This window comes from Polypterus senegalus, chromosome 2, assembly GCF_016835505.1.
Source record: "Polypterus senegalus isolate Bchr_013 chromosome 2, ASM1683550v1, whole genome shotgun sequence".
NCBI lineage: Eukaryota > Metazoa > Chordata > Cladistia > Polypteriformes > Polypteridae > Polypterus > Polypterus senegalus.
The window spans coordinates 180,498,697-180,518,337 of NC_053155.1; the positions used below are offsets into that span (position 1 = coordinate 180,498,697).

The 19,641-nt window shown below is 41.7% G+C and overlaps 1 protein-coding gene across 1 annotated transcript in view; it reads left to right on the forward strand.

Annotated features, from left to right (window-relative positions):
* Positions 1–19,641, forward strand: part of pou1f1 (POU class 1 homeobox 1) — a 56,654-nt gene that overhangs the window by 28,286 nt on the left and 8,727 nt on the right. Inside the window, exons 4-6 of the mRNA XM_039746293.1 lie at positions 2,638–2,862; positions 4,164–4,328; positions 15,988–16,048. Of these exons, the coding sequence (XP_039602227.1) occupies positions 2,638–2,862; positions 4,164–4,328; positions 15,988–16,048 (451 nt within the window). The remainder of the gene's footprint in view (positions 1–2,637; positions 2,863–4,163; positions 4,329–15,987; positions 16,049–19,641) is intronic.

Sequence of the window (19,641 nt, forward strand, 5' to 3'; positions counted from 1 at the left end):
CTGATACAATTTCTCATATTAGGAATTTGTTAGTTTTCGCATACTCCTTGGGGGTCAGAGCACAGGGTCAGCCATTGTACAGCATCCCTGGAGAAATTGAAGGTTAAGGGCCTTGCTCAAGGGCCCAGCAGAGTAGGATCTCTTTTGGCAGTGACAGGGATTCAAACCGGCAACCTTCTGGATACCAGCACAGATCCTTAGCCTCAGAGCCACCACTTCGACACTGGCTAGTGTATGGGAGCAAGGAGCCAATGATAATCAACAGAGTGAAGCATAATTAATTTCCTCATTCATTTTAATTACCTAGCATGACATTCTCAAGCACTGCTTATCCAGCTTATAGTTGCAGGGAGGTGAAGCCTATCATGGCAGCTTCGGGTTTTATACAAAGGAATAACTGCCGTTTCATATAATATATAACTTGCACTGAGAATTGATAACGATGTTTAACTAGAAGGTTATTGTTTCACAAAAGATCTAATTCAACCAAAAATTTTGATAATGTTAATCAGCTCAGAAAGATAAAAACATTTATATAAACACCAAGTCTGAGAGAACATACAAAGATGTGAAGCAAAATGTTACAAATAATGAATTCTCCGGGCTAAATGCCCAATAAACCAATGTCCATGTGTCTCACGACTTAAATCAGAAACTGAAGATCAAAATGTGTACATACAGTAAAAAAGACTCCCATTTGATTAAGAATATATTCTTCTGGCTGACATGTTTTGGGAAATCATCCCTTCTTCAGAACTAAGTCCGGCAGCTTGTGTATAGACGTACATCACAGAACAGTAAAAAAGTTAATAGTTGGCAACATGTGGACGTGAGGCTGAAGACAAATGTATATCAAAGTTACTAATGGCGCTTTTCCACTGCCTAGTACGGCACAGCACGGTTCAGTACAGCTCACCTTGGTTCGGCTCGGTTTGCGTTTCGACTGCAGTTTAGTACCACTTTAGAGTGGGCGGGATTATTCACGTGTCGTTATAGTTGCGCTGACCTCCTGAAAAACTTTTTCATTCCGCGTCGCCCCATCCAGCTCTCGCTGGATCCGCTCCTCGGCTACCAACGAGAGGAACGTCTGTACTTCCTCAATAGACCACGAAACTGCCATTTTTGGTTAAAACAAAATGGTGCGTCCGAACCTTCGCTGGCTGTGCTAAAAATCTAGCGGGTCTGTTGTGTCTCGTGTCGCAAGTTCAGTGACGCAGTAATGCGGCCAATCAGTGACCAGCAGAGTTTACACGTCACGTTTTGGTAACGGTTCGGCGCTTGGAACCTCGGCTGAGGTGGTACTAAAAAAAGGACCAGGTACTGTTCCCAGTGGAAAACCCCCCAAAAGTGAGCTGAACTGAACCGTGTCATGCCGTACTATGCAGTGGAAAAGCGCCATAAGAATACCATCTAACATCCGCCACAAGTAAACCATGACTGTAATGAAAACAATTGCAAAAAAAGTAAACAAAGGCCCATCATGTTGAGGCACTCAGTGCACAAAGAAATATACAACAAGTATACAACAGTCAATAAAGGGGTGGGAGCAGTTAATTATGCAAGGAAATATGAAACAGGATTGGACAGAAAAAGATAATAAAAAATGACCAAAGCACAACTAGAAAAGCATCCAACGTCAACCCTGATGAACAGAAATGACGGTCAGAAGAGATAAACTGCTGACCATGGAATGGTGTGTATTCATGGAAAGTACCCTAAATCATTTAACTTGTTTATGTCTGAACTGTTACATGAATCAAGTTTATAAAATTGAAATGCTTCACGTTGTAGTAATAGATTATTGAAATCCCCTCCAGTAGGATGCGGGTGGACAATTTCCAAAACTATATATCTGAGGTCAGCGAGTGTATGATTAGCCTCCTTAAAATGTTTTTAAATGGCAGGTTTAGTATTAGGTTGGGGAGCATACACTGGTACAGTGCGTTGCCATACTCACTACATGACGAAACAACTCGGAATCCTGGTTTACAACCCCCCAGGCAGATGCACGGTCCAGGACCACCCTCCGGAAATTACCCTCTATCAGCCACAGCCAGGTGTTACGTGGGCGACTCTTTGGCCTGGTCCAGTCACTTGGGTCCCCAGTAATAAGGATCTTATGAGCCGGATCACCCTCTGGGAAACGTGCCACATGGCCCTAGTGCCGTAACTGACGCTCCCTCACAATGTAGGTAATGTGCCTCATTCGGGACTCCATGAGCAACCGCTCATTCGACACAAAGTCAAACCAACGATACCCAAGGATTTTCTGCAGAGACACAATACCAAAGGTGTCCAGTGTTCAGCTCAGTTCACTGGATAGCCTCCATGTCTCACAACCATATAGCAAGACAGGAATTAAAGAAAATGTTTAGTATTGCAAGCCCTTATATGCATTGTATGTTCTGTAATTCTTATTTTGACCCTGTGAAATGTTTTGCCTACATAAAACCAAGGAACAGGTGCACAATATTAAATAAATTACATCCAATGAATTGCAATTTAATCTGTGATGTACGGTGATGATGCCATTTACTAACATTTTGGTTGTTCAGCTTGAAACAATACCAGGACAAAGCACAAGAAAATTCAAAGAGTTGGTCTAACATTGGTTGCTCTTTGTTTCCCTATCTCTAGGTGGGCTCACGCAATGCCTCTATAAGTTTCCAGAGCACACTTTGAGTGCTGGCTTCACCCCACTACACCAGTCTCTCCTTGCAGAGGAGTCTGTCCTGGGGGACTTCAAGCAGGAACTGAGGAAGAAGAGCAAAGCAGCTGAGGAACCAGTGGATATGGACTCACCAGAGATCAGGGAGCTGGAGAAATTTGCCAATGAGTTCAAGCTGAGGAGAATACGATTGGGTGCGCCAATGTCCATCCTAGAATGTCATTATTAATATGCTTTATATGTGGCTGATGCTTTTATCCAAGTTGACAGATAAGAGCAGTGTATGTTACAATCCCCTGTATGTGCATTTTTTTACAGTTGGAATACCAGCTTGATACACAATTTGCTGAGGGTCACACAGTGAGTTGGTGGTGGATATTGAATTGGCACACTTGTGTTTAAAGTTTACTACATCACTTAATATCCAGGGTATGATACTGATTAATACAGTCTTATTAGAGACTATGGGAAGTAGGGTTAAATAAGGATATCTAACTGTAAATGACAAAAATGATAAAAAATAATTAAACTCACACTATTGAAGCACACAAATGTCCACACCATCCATTATGGTAAACACTGAAGCAAAACCACAAACACTCAACCTGTGTGACATTAAGTGCAAGAAGGAAATTAGGCCTCTCACAATACAGCAAGGATGGCATAATTAATTTTCAAGCAGGACTGCCTTCTGTCTCTAACTACCAGGAATTCTTTATTTAGACATTCCTAAGAGTGCCACTTTCTAAATGCGTTGAAGCCTAGAAGATAGTAGATGAGGCAGTGTAAACAAGATCACATTGGTGACATGGTTTGTGTCCCTAAAGGGACTCACTTCACCTGCCTATGCACTAGTACTGCACATTTGAAGCAGTCTGAGATTGTGATCACTATGAAAAAGGGCTATACACAGTGTCATTTGTTTTTTAACCAATGAACTGCTGCCATCTCTAATGTCATTTATTCAAGATTTTGTCCAAAGCAAGTTAAAATCAGGGAATCCTTTAATGGGAGCATCAAGTGCAAAGTAGAAGGGTCTGGATTGAATTTAATCTGTTGTTGGACATAATGACACACACACACACACACCTGCAGTCATGCTAAAACAGATAAGAGTCAACATTTCAATCTATATCCACAAAAGAAAACAGAAACTACCTGAGAAAATCCATGTGTACACAGATAGAAGATGCAAATTGATCACTGATGGAGACCTGGCATGAACTGTGGCTGTGAGGCAGGACATTAGGGTTAGGCTGGTGAATGTAAAGTGGTGCTGAATTAGTGAGTAAAAGTATGCCCTGTGATGGACTAGCACCCATTCTGCATGGTTCATGCCTTTTACTGCTGATCTTCCTCTGACTCTGAATCAGATTATACAAGTTTGATATACAGATTTGGTAGCAAGAATTGAACCAGAAGCCTTGTCCATCATCAAATAGGCCACCTGTACACAGAATGGAGCCATTTTCAAGTTGTCTTTCTTTTTTGGTAGGTTACACCCAGACAAATGTGGGAGAGGCCCTTGCTGCTGTTCACGGCTCTGAGTTCAGCCAAACAACCATCTGTCGCTTTGAGAACCTCCAGTTGAGTTTCAAAAATGCTTGCAAACTGAAGTCCATCCTGACGAAGTGGCTGGAGGAAGCAGAGCAAGCAGGAGGTCAGTATCTGTGTTGCTTAAAAGTTCTGCCTTTGCAGCCTTCAGTCATTCTGAATGATTGTAATGTGGTATAAGAGGTCATAGCTTTATAGGCAGTCTGATTTTATTTAGTAAACTTGCAGTTACATGAACTTAGTTACCTTCCAACCTAACTGACATAGCAATTGATCCACGTATTTTCTGAACTCACAAATTAGGGAGGTAGGAAAATGTAAAGGCATCAAAATGTCCTAAACAAATCAGTCAATCACAAAATGCAGTTTCAAGTTACATAAAACAGGAATAAGAGAGAACAAAGCCAGAGAGAAAAAAGGAGTGGAAGACCAGAGTGGGTACCGCAGATCAAAACACTGTCACACTTCTCTCTTACATATCCTGTACAACTCTTACATACTTCTCTGCCACTCCAGACTTCTTCATACAATACCACTACTCTTTTCGAGGCACCCTGTCAAATGCTTTCTCCAGGTCCAAAAAGACGCAATGCAACTCTTCTGGCCTTCTTTATACTTCTCCATCAACATCCTCTGAGCAAACATTACATCTATGGTGCTCTTTCTTGGCATGAAACCACATTGCTGCTCACTAATCATCACCTCCCTTCTTAACTGAGCTTCCACTATTCTTTCCCATAACTTCATGGTGTGGCTCATCAATTTTATTCCCCTGCAGATACTACAGTCCTGCACATCCCCCTTATTCTTAAATATCGGCACCAGTACACTTTTTTTTCACTCCTCTGGCATCCTCTCACTTTTCAAGATTCCATTAAACAATCTGGTTAAAAACTCCACCGCCATCTCTCCTAAACACCTCCATGCTTCCACAGGTATGTCATCTGGACCAACGGCCTTTCTATTTTTCATCCTCTTCATAGCTGTCCTTACCTCCTCCTTGCTAATCCGTTTGCACTTCCTGATTCACTATCTCCACATCATCCAACTTTCTCTCTCTTGTTCTTTTCATTCATTAGCCTCTCAAAGTACTCTTTCCATCTGCTCAACACACTCTCCTCACTTGTGAGTATGTTTCAATCTTTTATCACCCTAACCTGCTGCACAGCTTTCCAAGCTCAGTCCCTCTATCTAGCCAATTGGTACAGGTCCTTTTCTCCCTCCTTAGTGTCCAACCACTCATACAACTCATCACAAGCCTTTTCATTAGCCTTCGCCACCTCTCTCTTCACCTTGCGCCTTATCTCCTTGTACTCTTGTCTACTTTCTGCATCTCTCTGACTATCCCACTTCTTCTATACCGTCCTCTTCCTCTGTATACTCTACTCTACTTCACCATTTGATCCTTGGCCTGCTCTCACTCTCTTCCAGTCCTTGATCTCCAATGTCATCCTACAGACCACCATTTTATGCCGTCTAACTGCACTTTCCCCTGCCACCACTTTGGAGTCTTTAATCTCCTTTAGACTGACTCTTCTACAAAGGATATAATGTACCTGTGTGCATCTTCCTCCACTTTTGTGCGTCACCCTACGTTCCTCCCTCTTAAAATACGTATTCACCACAGCCATGTCCATCCTATGGGCAAAATCCACTATCATCTGACCTTCCTTATACCTTTTCTTGACACCAAACCTACCCATTACTTCCTCGTCTCCTCTGTTCCCTTCACCAACATGTCCACTGAAATTCATTCCAATCATCACTTTTTTGTCCCTTGGGTACACTGTTTATTATTTTATCAAACTCACTCCAAAAATCTTCTTTCTTATCAATTGCACACCCAACTTGCAGTGCATATGCACTAACAACACTCATCATCACACCTCTAGTTTCCAGCTTCATGATCATTACTCTGTCTGACACTCTTTTCACCTCCAAAACACACTTTTGACATACTGTTCCTTCAGAATAACTCCTACCCCATTTCTCCTCCCATCCACACCATGATAGAACAATTTGAATCCACCTCCGATCCATCTGGCCTTACTCCCCTTTCATTTAGTCTCTTGAACACACAGTACATTAACCTTCCTTTTTTCCATCATATCTGTTAACTCTCTCTCCATACCAGTCATACTGCCATTATTCAAATTTCCTTCCCTCAGTTCCACTTTCTTTACCTTCCTCCTCCACTCCTGCCTCTGGACATGTCTCCCCCCTTTACTTCTCCTTCTTCGGCCAACAGTAGCCCAATTTCTGCTAGCACCCTGTTGGCTAACAGTACTGGTGGCAGTCGTTGTTTACCTGGGGCTCAACCAATCCAGTATAGAAATATGTATCATTGTCCGCATATTGATCTGGCAAAAGTTTACACCGGATGCCCTTCCTGACATAACCCTCCCTATTTATCTGGCCTTGGGACCAACATGAAGAAACACACTAGTTTGTGCATCCCCTGTGGCTGGGTTGAAGCGAGCTGTCAAAAGCCTTTATTAATAATGTGGAGCCATCCTCCTGATTTATAGAGAAATCTTTATAGGCATCCTTTATGTTCAACAGCTTTCTAGAGAGTACTGATTTAAATAGCAGCAAAGAGATTGCTTCACGGCCAGCACCCTTTTTGGTACTAGTTACAGTACTTAGTTTAATTAATGTATCGCTAACAATGATTCAGGACATACAGTCGTGATTGGTATGCTTCTTATCTCTACTGCTGGTGCTCTTGCCACACCTCTTGACCTTGATTGCTCATTTAATTTCATCTGCTTTCCTCATGACTATCATGGATATAGAAAGAGATGCAGTGTAGTCCACCTTTTGAATTATGACACCAAAAACACACCAAAATTAAAAGAACAACATGAACTTACATTGCATTTCAGCGTGTGTAACACGTTAACACATTGGATTGAAATTAGGAATGAATAGTTTTCCATAATGGACTAAACACTTGTTAAGGGCTTGTCTAAGGTCATTGAAGCTTTCATTCATTTACAATGACTGTGTAAAGTAAGACGATGTCATTGTTAAAGCAATCAGCATCCTGAGACCAAAAGCAGTTTCATAGTCAAAAAGCATGCTTGTGTAATGATTATGAAGGGGAACCTTTAACTAGTGCTCTCTTTAGTTTTTCAAGAATAATTAAAATAAGGTACACAGGACAATTTCAGCCAGAAGTAATAAGTTGTTCAGGACTGTCTGATTTGTTGATTTTAGGAAGAAGACAAACCTGAGTTCTTAGATCAGCTGCTGACAACTAGGATGGTTGCTCATTGTATGGATTAAGAGTAATATTAGGGGGCACAGTGCAAATCTGCATGCGAAAATAAAACTCACCGAGTCCAGAAACCAAAAAAATAAACAAGAAGCTGAATTCAAATTGGGCTTCAATTAGAAGGACAAATTAGCATCCATTAACAATGCATCTGGAAGAAAAACTAGAAGCCTACCGGGGTGGAAATTGACCCCCTGTATACCGTAAAATGAAAGCAAAAATCTAAAAGCTGTAATACATGACAAAAAAAAGTTTAAAAAAGAGCAGAGACATTGTTTAAGGTTCCATTCAGCAACACTTTTTGTATTACCTATTTTAGTAAACCAAGGCTACTTACAGTTTTCTCCATTTTATAAGTACATTCACATATAACGAAAAAAACACCTACTTTCATCTCCCAGTGGGCAGATTTTTTTTCTTTTTTCTTTTTTTCTTTATAAATTTTTTAAATGTACTCTTCAAGGAAATTTGTCAGGAAAGTTCAGTTTTCATTGAGATGTCTCAAATACAGTGCAGTGTTAAAAGCTTTGACATTTCAAAAACTCCAATTGAAAAGCATTAGCGAATTTTCAAACCCACCTGTCTTTAAATGAAGAAATATTCGGTGTGACTTCAATTAGGGATTAGTTTACTGCTTCTAATTTCCTTTGAGAGAGGTTGCTTCAACTTGTATATCTGTATTTTTTTTTTTTTTTTGTTCATTATTTACTCATTTGACAGCTGTTCCTGACACCAAAACAGTGAAATAATTGCAGAGTTGTGCACTGCAGTAGCTATAGCTTTACATGGAGCTCAACTTACTTTTCCTGCTTTTTAAAATTGTAGCGGGTAAGTTACATAATGTTAACGACTGTAAAAGTAAAAAAATTCTAGCAGCTTAACTCATGCAGAAATAAATGAAAAAGGAAATGAGCTCCCTAGCCCTGACTTGGTGACATGATGTGTATACGGTGAATAAAGCTGTACTCAGAACTCCCATTAAACTAAAAACACCCTCAAGGCTGCATTATCTGCACATTATAATGATTCAATACGTCTCTGACACTACAATTTATTGGCAAAGTACCACGATGACATGCTATTTATCAAAGTTTAACTGAGATTTTAAATTGCTTGTTTAAGACGTTTGAACTACAATTATTAATAGAACATCCACAACTGACATTAGGGCAGGGGTTCCCATCTAGGGATAAATTTACACCTGGGGGTTACATTTCGCCTACTCCGGGGGAAGTCATGAAGAACTTGATAAGTTCCCAAAGATGACATGAGACTTGCTCTTTCAACAACTGCACCAAAAATATCCAAAATCGTAGGTGAAAAGCAAGAACAAGCATCTCGCTGATCGATGTGTCATCGACTGAGTGTGGTTTGTTCTGGTATACCAGTATCTGCTCATCATTAGGTGTTTATAAATAAATGAAACAGAACTATTATGTGCTATTGTTATTTGAACTTAAAATAAAAATGGTAGAAACAGTATTTTCAAACTTCCTCTTTGTTGATCATTTATTATTGTGGAAGTATAAACTCAATTACTGAAGAAAACAGGGTGGGGGTAAATTTACTTTTGAAAAGTTGCTGCGGGGTAAATTAGGTGAAAAGGTTTAGGAAACCCAGCATTAAGGCATCAATAAATGCAATTTTTTCATCAGTTGACTTCAAATCTGCAGTCTGTTTTCAGTGACATTAAAAAGCAGGTAAGACCCCTACCAACACATGTAATTACATTCTATTATTGCTGTTCTTTTTGAAAATGACTCACTGTTACAAAATATTTAGTGAGAAAATGTGGTAACTGTAACTGACTAGAAATTTGCCCAGACTTTTAAAACAGTTAAGTCTACGAGTGCACCTCAGTGTTAACACCATGCATACATTTTCTTACTTCTTTTTTCATAATGTAGAAAAAAATATAACTATTATTAGTAGTACTTACTTTGAACAAGGTGACACAGTGGTGCAGTGGTAGCGCTGTGCCTCGCAGTAAGGAGACCTGGGTTCACTTCCCGGTGTGGAGTTTGCATGTTTCAGTCATTAGCCAACCCACTATATCCAAACACAGGGTCACGGGGGTCTGCTGGAGCCAATCCCAGCCAGCACAGGACACAAGGCAGGAACAAATCCCGGGCAGGGCACCAGCCTACCGCAGGACACACACACACACACACCCATCCACACACCCAGGACAATTTAGAATCACTAATGCACGTAACCTGCAAGTCTTTGGACTGTGGGAGGAAACCGGAGCACCCGGAGGAAACCCACACAGACACTTGCAGGTTAGGTTTCTAAATTGTCCCGGGTGTGTGTGTGTGTCCTGCGGTAGGCTGGTGCCCTGCCCGGGATTTGTTCCTGCCTTGCGTCCTGTGCTGGCTGGGATTGGCTCCAGCAGACCCCCGTGACACTGTGTTTGGATATAGTGGGTTGGATAATGACTGAAATGACTGACTTTGAACAAATTTCATTGTGGCCACATGCACAACATGTATTAGAAGCAGATTCAGAAAATGTATAGCCTGACAGTTGTGGATGTGTTTGGCTTAAAATAATTCAAGTCATTCCAAAGCAAAATACCCAAATAGTCCCGTACATACAATAATACAGCAAGGCAAGAAACCTACTAGTTGCTACAGGTTTCCTAATTAAATACTAAATCTTGTTGTTATAAAATTGTAGCTTTAAAACAGAAGGCTTGATCCTGCTACAATAAAAATTTCTATCAATCTGTACTTTACTTTTACTAAGAAAAATCAGTCAAACAGGAAGGACTAGCAAGAGTTCAAATGATTGATAAACAGATTGATGCTCACTTCCTATTCTACATTCTAAAATAAATGTGTTGATATTGCACTTATTGTATTTTCAGAGGTGCTGGCCATATACAAACGTTAAATGAAGAACCAGCATTTCATTGCTCAATGTACTGGCTGTCGAAAGAAATCACAAATTGATTTAGTATATACTAGTGTTGAACTCATGCCTAATTCAAACTCCTTTACTGCTTATTTTATTTCTCTCATTTTTGTTTAAATAATTTCTAAAAACAGTTTCTTCATGACCAACTTTCTCAGATGGTTATTATTTGGCTACCCTGTTGTGTGTGCCTCATATTAACTGACTACTGCTGAAAAAAGCTAACAAGAATGGAATAAATTAAAAAAGAGGTTATTTTTTGAGTGGTGCAGTGGTTAGCTCTGTTCCTTTACACATAAAGTGCCCTCTACTGTAAGTGAAGTGCCTGTGTAATTACTATGGTCTCCCTGTGGCAGGAATGTGTTTTCCACACACATCCCAAACACACACATTTATGGTAAGCAGTGACTCTTAATCAATTTGTTGTGTGTGAGTGGTACAGACTGCCAGCCTGCTTGGGACTGGTTTCTTTATTTTACCCAGTGCTGTCAGGATGAGTTTCAACTCCCCCACAATGCTTAACTGAATTGAAGGGACCTGCAAATGTTATGTTATAGTATGTTATAAATATGCTTCTATGGATAACTTTTTGTCTATTTTATAGAACAATCAAACTCATACTTTTAATAATTAATGAGAAAGCAGACTGAGATTTCAGGCAAGCCATCTGATTTATTGAAAAATTCAAGTAAAAGCAGGGCCTGACCTCAGGCTGGGATTATATATTCCTTTAAGATATGATTCCCTCCACTCCAGGTACAAACCTGACATGTGTACATCCTGGAAGACAGTGTACTATTCGGAAACTCTTTCTAACTTTTACTCTAAAATCATGCATATGGTAATTCTTTTTCACACATAGCAGTGCAAGAGGCAAGACACACTCATCCATTCCTATAGCTTTTTCCTTACTCACTCCAGATTCACTGTGCATTAGGGCAAATGTAAGGGTTTGTCTAGTGACATTTTATTGTATGCGATTTTCTAACATATGTAGAGAATGAGGATATATACTTTATGAAAAATTAACAGGTAAAGTACATTTTTTACATTTTATATTTTATCATCGTCATGTTCTGTTGTACCTTGTTTTGACTCACAGTCATAAACAGAAAATAAGAAACTTTTGTGAGCTTTCAAGTCTTTACTTCAATACATTCAATTATGTGTTTTACTCCAGAGAGTCAGATCAAATTCAGATCACAGTAAATTGTCTGTGTGGCGTCATGTTTGTTTTCCCACATCTACATCGAGTTTCTTTACCCAATATGCTGCTTTTCCTACAACATCATAAAACATATGCTGGTTATTTTGATTGGTGAATCTAAATTGAGCCCGTGTGAGTGAGTCTTCTTCTTCTTTTTCTTCCATAGCTAATCCTAATTTTATGTGGGGTCAGAACCAGTGTGAGTGAGTGTTAAGGTATAAATGGGCTGCTGTGCTGAACAGTGCTGGTCCCTACACTGTATCCAATGCTTCCAGGATATGTGACAGCTGCCCAAACCCAATGACTTCAATAAATAAATGATTGAAGGTCAATACCAGGACTCCACTGGCATGAAAATAAAAAAAAGATATTTCAGAAGGCAAGTAAAATGCTATTGAGTTTTTTTTTTTTTGGTTTTGCCAATGAGACTTCACAAAGAATCAGCAGATGGTTCCAATCCCCTGGTGCTAGACTGAAAATGGGAAACAATAATGGAAGCTTATTGTACAGCATGAAATGACTTGTTTATCTCACCACAACCTAAGGGTCAGACATGAGTGCCTGCATGTTCAATCTAGATTATAAAGAGTACAAAAATAACACCACTATACTGAGAAAATGAGATAAAGAAATTACATATAATCAAAACATATATCACACCACACTTAAATAAGTCATGCCCAGAGACATAATGCAAAGAATGCAGAAAAGAAGCAACATGTTAACAATAATTAAAATAAAAAATTTACACCTGACTATCTATTACAAAATAGTAAAGCTGACAGTTGTACCATACTCTGTGACTTAATCGGAAATTGGGGGCCAATTACTTTATATACAAGTGGTAATGCCTATCAGGTAATTTGACAACATAATGGCCGTCTTAGAGACCAGGAGACAAGTAGAGGTTGTTAAAAAGCAAAGCAATGTGAAAAAGGTATAAAAGAAACAATACACAGAAAATGGGGAAAGTATACTTAACTCTATACAGCCATGGATGAGTAAAATCATTTAAGAGGGGCTGTGATGTCTGAAGGATTTTGCTCCAACCAGCTTGGCAGTTAAAAATCTGAGCTTGGCTCCCAAATAAACAACATGTTTACTTACACATTTGTTTAGTGTGATTTTTGTTTTGTACTTTTGGCAGATACTAGAAGAGGTTTGGCTTCTTGTTGTTGATACTCCTGAAAGGGTTTAGACTCTTGAGAAAATGTCTCTTTTTTCTGATATTATACTTTTAATTAGTCGATTTATGAATGATCTTTCCATTACAATTCTAGAACACAGTGAAGAGAAAAGCCAAGCAAAATGACACCTTTTATTGGCTAACTAAAAAGATTACAACATGCAAGCTTTCGAGGCCTGAGTTGCCTCGAAAGCTTGTATATTGTAATCTTTTTAGTTAGCCAATAAAAAGTGTCATTTTGCTTGGCTTTTCTCTATATTCATAATGGCTAACACGGTACAACAACCTAGTACTATAGAACACAGTGATTAATTTTTCTCTTATTAACATTTATTAAACACTTTTACATGAGAAGTTTACAGTCACTTTTCATCCAACCTGTAAGCTGATAGAAAAGGTGACTTGCTATGATGAATTGACATCCTTAGGCTGTATCCACCAACATCTTAGCCACAAACCTACACTGCCAGCCTGTGACTGCCAGCCATGAGCCTGAGGGAGCACCTCTGAGAGCAGCTTTCTCTTTCAGCTTTTCCTGTCAATCAGCGGTAAATTCTGCCTTCCCTTTGGATGGCTAATTCATCAATGAAACACATGCTACACTCATGCAGTGTAGTTAAAATTCTCTTGAAATACAAAGACATGATTTGGCATTTACTGCTGTAAAGCCGTGATGTTCATTGCAGCCCTGGGGAGATGTGGTGGCTGCAGGAAAACGGCCAATGGCTCCCAAATGAGGAAGAGCTGATAATTGGTTCATTTAATTTGCTAATGAGTTAATTATTCAATAATGACGCACTAGCAGAATGCAAACCTGCAGATAGAGAATACAGGCTGTGGGCATTATGTGAGTTCAATTAGTCATTAAGGCAATAAAGACAAGTAAACATTAAATAACATGTGCAAATATCAATCAACCTTATTATAAAATAAATTAACAGAAATATATTTGGCAAAATGATGGTTCAGTGGTTAGTTATGCTATCTCACAGCTATGCATTTTTAGAACCCACATTTGTCCTTTTCTAGCATTAATATTTAGCATCATCTACTGATCCACTATCTGTATGATAAAGTAGGAGAGGGGACCAAAAATTTTCCGGATTCGGTCAATAGCACAGGAGTAGGGTGTAGTTATCTACAGTGCTGCTATTATATGTCTACTGTCTTATTAATCAGTCCACCAGGTAACATTGGGCCAATTTGATCAAGTGCATATTTATAATATTTACTCTAAAATTATATGCTTAACTTTGGTGATTTTTTTTTTCTACAAACCCATAAAAAGCACATTTAGCCAAACTGAACATCAAGATAACGATGATGTCATTTTTCGACACTAACGGACTTTTTAAAAAAGAGTTTGTTTCCCGTGAACAGATTATTAATCAGCTACAATTCATTGAACTGCTGAGGAGTCTGCGTGAAAGCATCGTGGAAAAAATGTCTGATTAAGTGGCAAACTCAAAACTACATTTGGCACCATGACAGCACATTTGCACACAACTGTGTTGTCAGTCAAATACTGTGTTGCGGTTGTTGTTGCCTTGTACCCCTCAAATTTGCCAGATCTCGACTTCTTTTTGTTCTTGAAATTAAAATTGAGGCTGAATTGAAGAGGATTTACTACCATGTAAAAAAAAAAATCACAAGAATATCTAGGGGTGGCACGGTGGCGCAGTGGGTAACACTGCTGCCTCACAGTTAGGACACCTGGGTTCGCTTCCCAGGTCCTCCCTGCGTAGAGTTTGCATGTCCTCCCCGTGTCTGTGTGGGTTTCCTCCGGATACTCCCACAGTCCAAAGACATGCAGGTTAGGTGCATTGGCAATTCTAAATTGTCCCTAGTGTGTGCTTAGTGTATGTGTGTGTGCGCCCTGCAGTGGGCTGGCGCCCTGCCCAGGGTTTGTTTCCTGCCTTGTGCCCTGGGATTGGCTCCAGCAGACCCCTGTGACCCTGTAGTTAGGATATAGCAGGTAGGATAATGGATGGATGGAAGAAGATCTAGACATGGTAACAAAAGATGAGTACAGGAAATATTAATAGAAATGGAGGAAGCACTGAGGCAAGGGTGTTGCATCTCAAAATGAGTATTCTGACAGGGAGAGTTGTGTGAGGCTTTTCTTTTTACAATTCCAGGAATTTTTGAATCTTCAGATATATTTCTTGTAAACTCCCCAGCCCCTACATGATGTTATAATCTTATATGATTGTATCCACATCATTTTTATATAATAGCCTGTTACATGGCTAGTACTGCTAGAATAAACATCAAGTCCCCAAGATCCATGATCAGATTAGAAAATAGGTAGATAAATTGAGATTAGGTAGGATTAGGATGGTTTGGTGACACTGTAGTTAACACTACAAGTCCAGGATTCTGAGCTTGGAGTTTTACATGTCGTCATTTTGCATGTTAGGTTTATTGCTAATATTAAATGTGCCTAAAATGAGTAAGTGTGGTTATGAGAATGAGAGTATCCAAGAGTGGGCTGGTGATTCACCCATAGACTCAACCTCCCCATGACCTCATAATGTAATAAGCAGGTGAAATGGTTGATGGACGGATGTGCCTCACAGTTCAACCTGAGTGTGCTCTGGTAGTTTCCACAGGTTAAAAGGCAACTTTCAAGGGTGAAGTGTTAGATGATGGATTGAAACCCAATCCTTGTCAAAAACAAACGTGAAATACACACCAGTCTACCATTAATTTAACTGGTGTAAAGTGGGTTCAGAAAAATCGTACAAAGCATGAGAATAGACTTTAAAATAGGAATTTGATTGAGAATACAGTAAAATCAAACATTGTTCACTACAGGAGTTCAAGTAGGACTGAATTTTAAAAAGTAGAAACTGTGATTTCAAATCATTTGAATACAGTATGTCTTCCTGATGTATATTTTATTCACTGCAATAAGATCCCTAAAATTAATAAAACAGATCAAAAAGAACAGCAATAAGCAAACATACTGTGAAGTGAATAAAACAGAACCATAATGATTTGTCCGCATAATGACCTGCCTTTTTGCTTGTGTTGCTTTGTGTTTGTATTAAGTGTATTGTGCAAATGCTCACCATGAAGGCAACTATATAAAATAAAGATTAACAGAGAATGCTGCGTTATAAAATTCAGTGCAGTTCAAGTGCAAAGCTCATCTGTGAAATTCTTTTCTTCCACAGCTTTGTTTAGTGAAAAGGTGGGCTTGAATGAACGCAAGAGGAAGCGGAGGACTACCATAAGGTAATACATGCATGTCAGGGTTTCCATACACCCTTGTAGACATGAATTTCAGTAAAAATCAAGGCTGATGGAAATGCAGTCAAGGACTGAAGAACATCCATCCATTCATCCATCCATCCTCTTCCACTTATCCAAGGTCGGGTTGCGGTGGGCAGCAGCTTGAGCAGAGATGCCCAGACTTCCCTCTCCTCGGCCACTTCTTCTAGCTCTTCTGGGGGAATCCCGAGGCGTTCCCAGGCCAGCTGGGAGACATAGTTCCTCCAGCATGTCCTGGGTCTTCCCTGGGGCCTCCTTCCGTTTGGATATGCCTGGAACACCTCACCAGGGAGGCGTCCAGGAGGCATCCTGATCAGATGCCCGAGCCACCTCTTCTGAATCCTCTCAATGCGGAGGAGCAGCGGCTCTACTCTGAGCCACTCCCGGATGACTGAGCTTCTCACCCTATCTTTAAGGGAAAGCCCAGACACCCTGCGGAGGAAACTCATTTCAACCACTTGTATTCGCAATCTCGTTGTTTCGGTCACTACCCATAGCTCATGACCATAGGTGAGGGTAGGAAAATAAATTGACTGATAAATTGAGAGCTTTGGCTTACAGCGCAGCTCCTTTTTCACCACGAGAGACCGATGCAGAGCCCGCATCACAGCGGACGCCACACTGATCCTTCTGTCGATCTCACACTCCATTCTTCCCTCACTCATGAACAAGACCTCGAGATACTTGAACTCCTCCACTTGGGGCAGGAGCTCGCTCCCAACCCTGAGAGGGCACTCCACCCTTTTCCGGCTGAGGACCATGGTCTCGGATTTGGAGGTGCTAATTCCCATCCCAGCCGCTTTACACTCAGCTGCGAACCGATTCAGAGAGAGCTGAAGATCACGGCCTGATGAAGCAAACAGGACAACATCATCTGCAAAAAGCAGTGACCCAATCCTGAGTCCACCAACCCGGACCACTTCAACACCTTGGCTGCACCTAGAAATTCTGTCCATAAAAGTTATGAACAGAATTGATGACAAAGGGCAGCCCTGGCGGAGTCCAATTCTCACTGGAAACGGGTTCGACTTACTGCCAGCAATGCGGACCAAGCTCTGACACCGGTTATACAGGGGCTGAACAGCCCTTCTCAGGGGGTCCGGTAACCCATACTCCCGGAGCACCCCCCACAGGATTCCGCGAGGGACACGGCCTTTTCCAAGTCCACAAAACACATGTAGACTGGTTGAGCAAACTCCCACTGAGCTGGTCCACTGTTCCTCCTGAATCTGAGTTCGACTATCCGACGGGCCCTCCTCTCCAGAACCCCCGAATAGACTTTTCCAGGGAGGCTGAGGAGTGTGATCCCTCTGTAGTTGGAACACACCCTCCGGTCCCCCTTCTTAAAGAGGGGTACCACCATACCGGTCTGCCAATCCAGAGGCACTGTCCCCGATGTCCATGCGATGTTGCAGATATGTGTCAACCAAGACAGTCCTACAACATCCAGAGCCTTGAGGAACTCCAGGCGTATCTCATCCACCCCCAGGGCCCTGCCACCAAGGAGTTTTTTGACCACCTCGGTGACCTCAGTCCCAGAGATGGGGGAGCCCACCTCCGAGTCCCCAGTCTCTGCTTCCTCGTTGGAAGGCATGTTAGTGGGAATGAGGAGGTCTTCGAAGTACTCCCCCACTGACCCATAATGTCCCTCGTCGAGGTCAGCAGCGCATCATCCCCACCATATACAGTGTTGACACTGCACTGTTTCCCCCTCCTGAGACGCCAGACCAGAATCTCCTCGAAGCCATCTGAAAGTCGTTTTCCTTGTCCTCCCCAAACTTCTCCCATGCCCGAGTTTTTGCCTCAGCAACCACTGAAGCTGCATTCCGCTTGGCCTGCCTCCATAATCCAACAGGACAAAAGATTTCGGTAGGACTCCTTCTTCAGCTTGACGGCATCTCTCACCGCCGGTGTATGGGTTTGGGAATTGCCGCCACGACAGGCACCGACCACCTTACGGCCACAGCTCCAGTCAGCCACCTCAACAATCGAGGCACGGAACATGGCCTATTTGGACTCAATGTCCCCCACCTCCCTCGGGAAGTGGTCGAAGTTCTGCTGGAGGTGGGAGTTGAAGCTACTTCTGACAGGGGACTCTGCCAGACATTCCCAGCAGACCCTCACAACACGTTTGGCCCTACCAGGCCTAACCGGCATCTTCCAGGTGGTGATCAGTTGACAGCTCCACCCCTTTCTTCACCCGAGTGTCCAAGACACGTGGCCGCAAGTCCGCCGACACGACCACAAAGTCGATCATCGAACTGAGGCCTAGGACGTCCTGGTGCCAAGTGCACATATGAACACCCCTCTGCTTGTACATGGTGTTCGTTATAGACAATCTGTGATGAGCACAGAAGTCCAATAACAAAACACCGCTCGGGTTCAGATCGGGGGGGCCATTTCTCCCAATCACGCCCTTCCAGGTCTCACTGTCATTGCCCACGTGAGCACTGAAGTCTCCCAGCAGTACGAGGGAGAACCTAGAACCCCCTCCAGGGACACCAAAAAGGGTGGGTACTCCAAACTGCTGTTCAGCGCATACGCACAAACAACAGTTAGGACCCATCCTTGCACCCGAAGGTAGAGGGAGGCTACCCACTGCCTAAACCCCCAAGTCGGGGTGCAATAAGTATGCCCACACCCGCTCGGCGCCTCTCACCGGGGGCAACTCCAGAGTGGTAGAGAGTCCAGCTCCTCTCAAGGAGATTGGTTCCAGAGTCCAAGTTGTGTGTCGAAGTAAGCCCGACTATATCTTGCTGGAACCTCTCTACCTCGCGCACTAGCTCAGGTTCCTTCCCCTTCAGAGAGGTGACATTCCACGTCCCAAGAGCCATCTTCTGTATTTGAGGATCGGACCGCCAAGGTCCCCACCTTCAGCCACCACCCAATTCACACTGCACCCGACCTCCTTGGCCCCTCCCATAGGTGGTGAGCCCATGGGAATGGGGACCCACGTTGCCCCATGGGTACAGGCCCGGCCACCAGGTGCTCGCCATGGGATTGAAGAACATCTGTACTTTAACACAGGTGTAAGAAGTTACAATTAGGTCCTTAAATATTTGTGACAGAGACAACTTTTTTCTAATTTTGGTTCTGTACATTACCACAATTAATTTTAAATGAAACAACTCAGATGCAGTTGAAGTGCAGACTTTCAGCTTTAATTCAGTGGTTTGAACAAAAAATGAACATAAAAATGTTAGGGAACTAAAGTATTTTTTTAACACAATCCTTTTATTTCAGGGGCTCAAAAGTACTTGGACAAATTAAAGAACTGGAAATAAAATGTTAATTTCTAATACTTGGTTGAAAACCCTTTGCTGGCAATGACAGCCTGAAGTCTTGAACTCATGGACAACAGCAGATGTTGGGTTTCCTCCTTTTTAATGCTCTGCCAGGCCTTTACTGCAGCAGCTTTCAGTTGCTGTTTGTTTGTGGGCCTTTCTGTCCGAAGTTTAGTCTTCAACAAGTGAAATGCATGCTCAATTGGGTTAAAATCAGGTGACTAACTTGGCCATTCAAGAATTTTCCACTTCTTTGCTTTAATAAACTCCTGG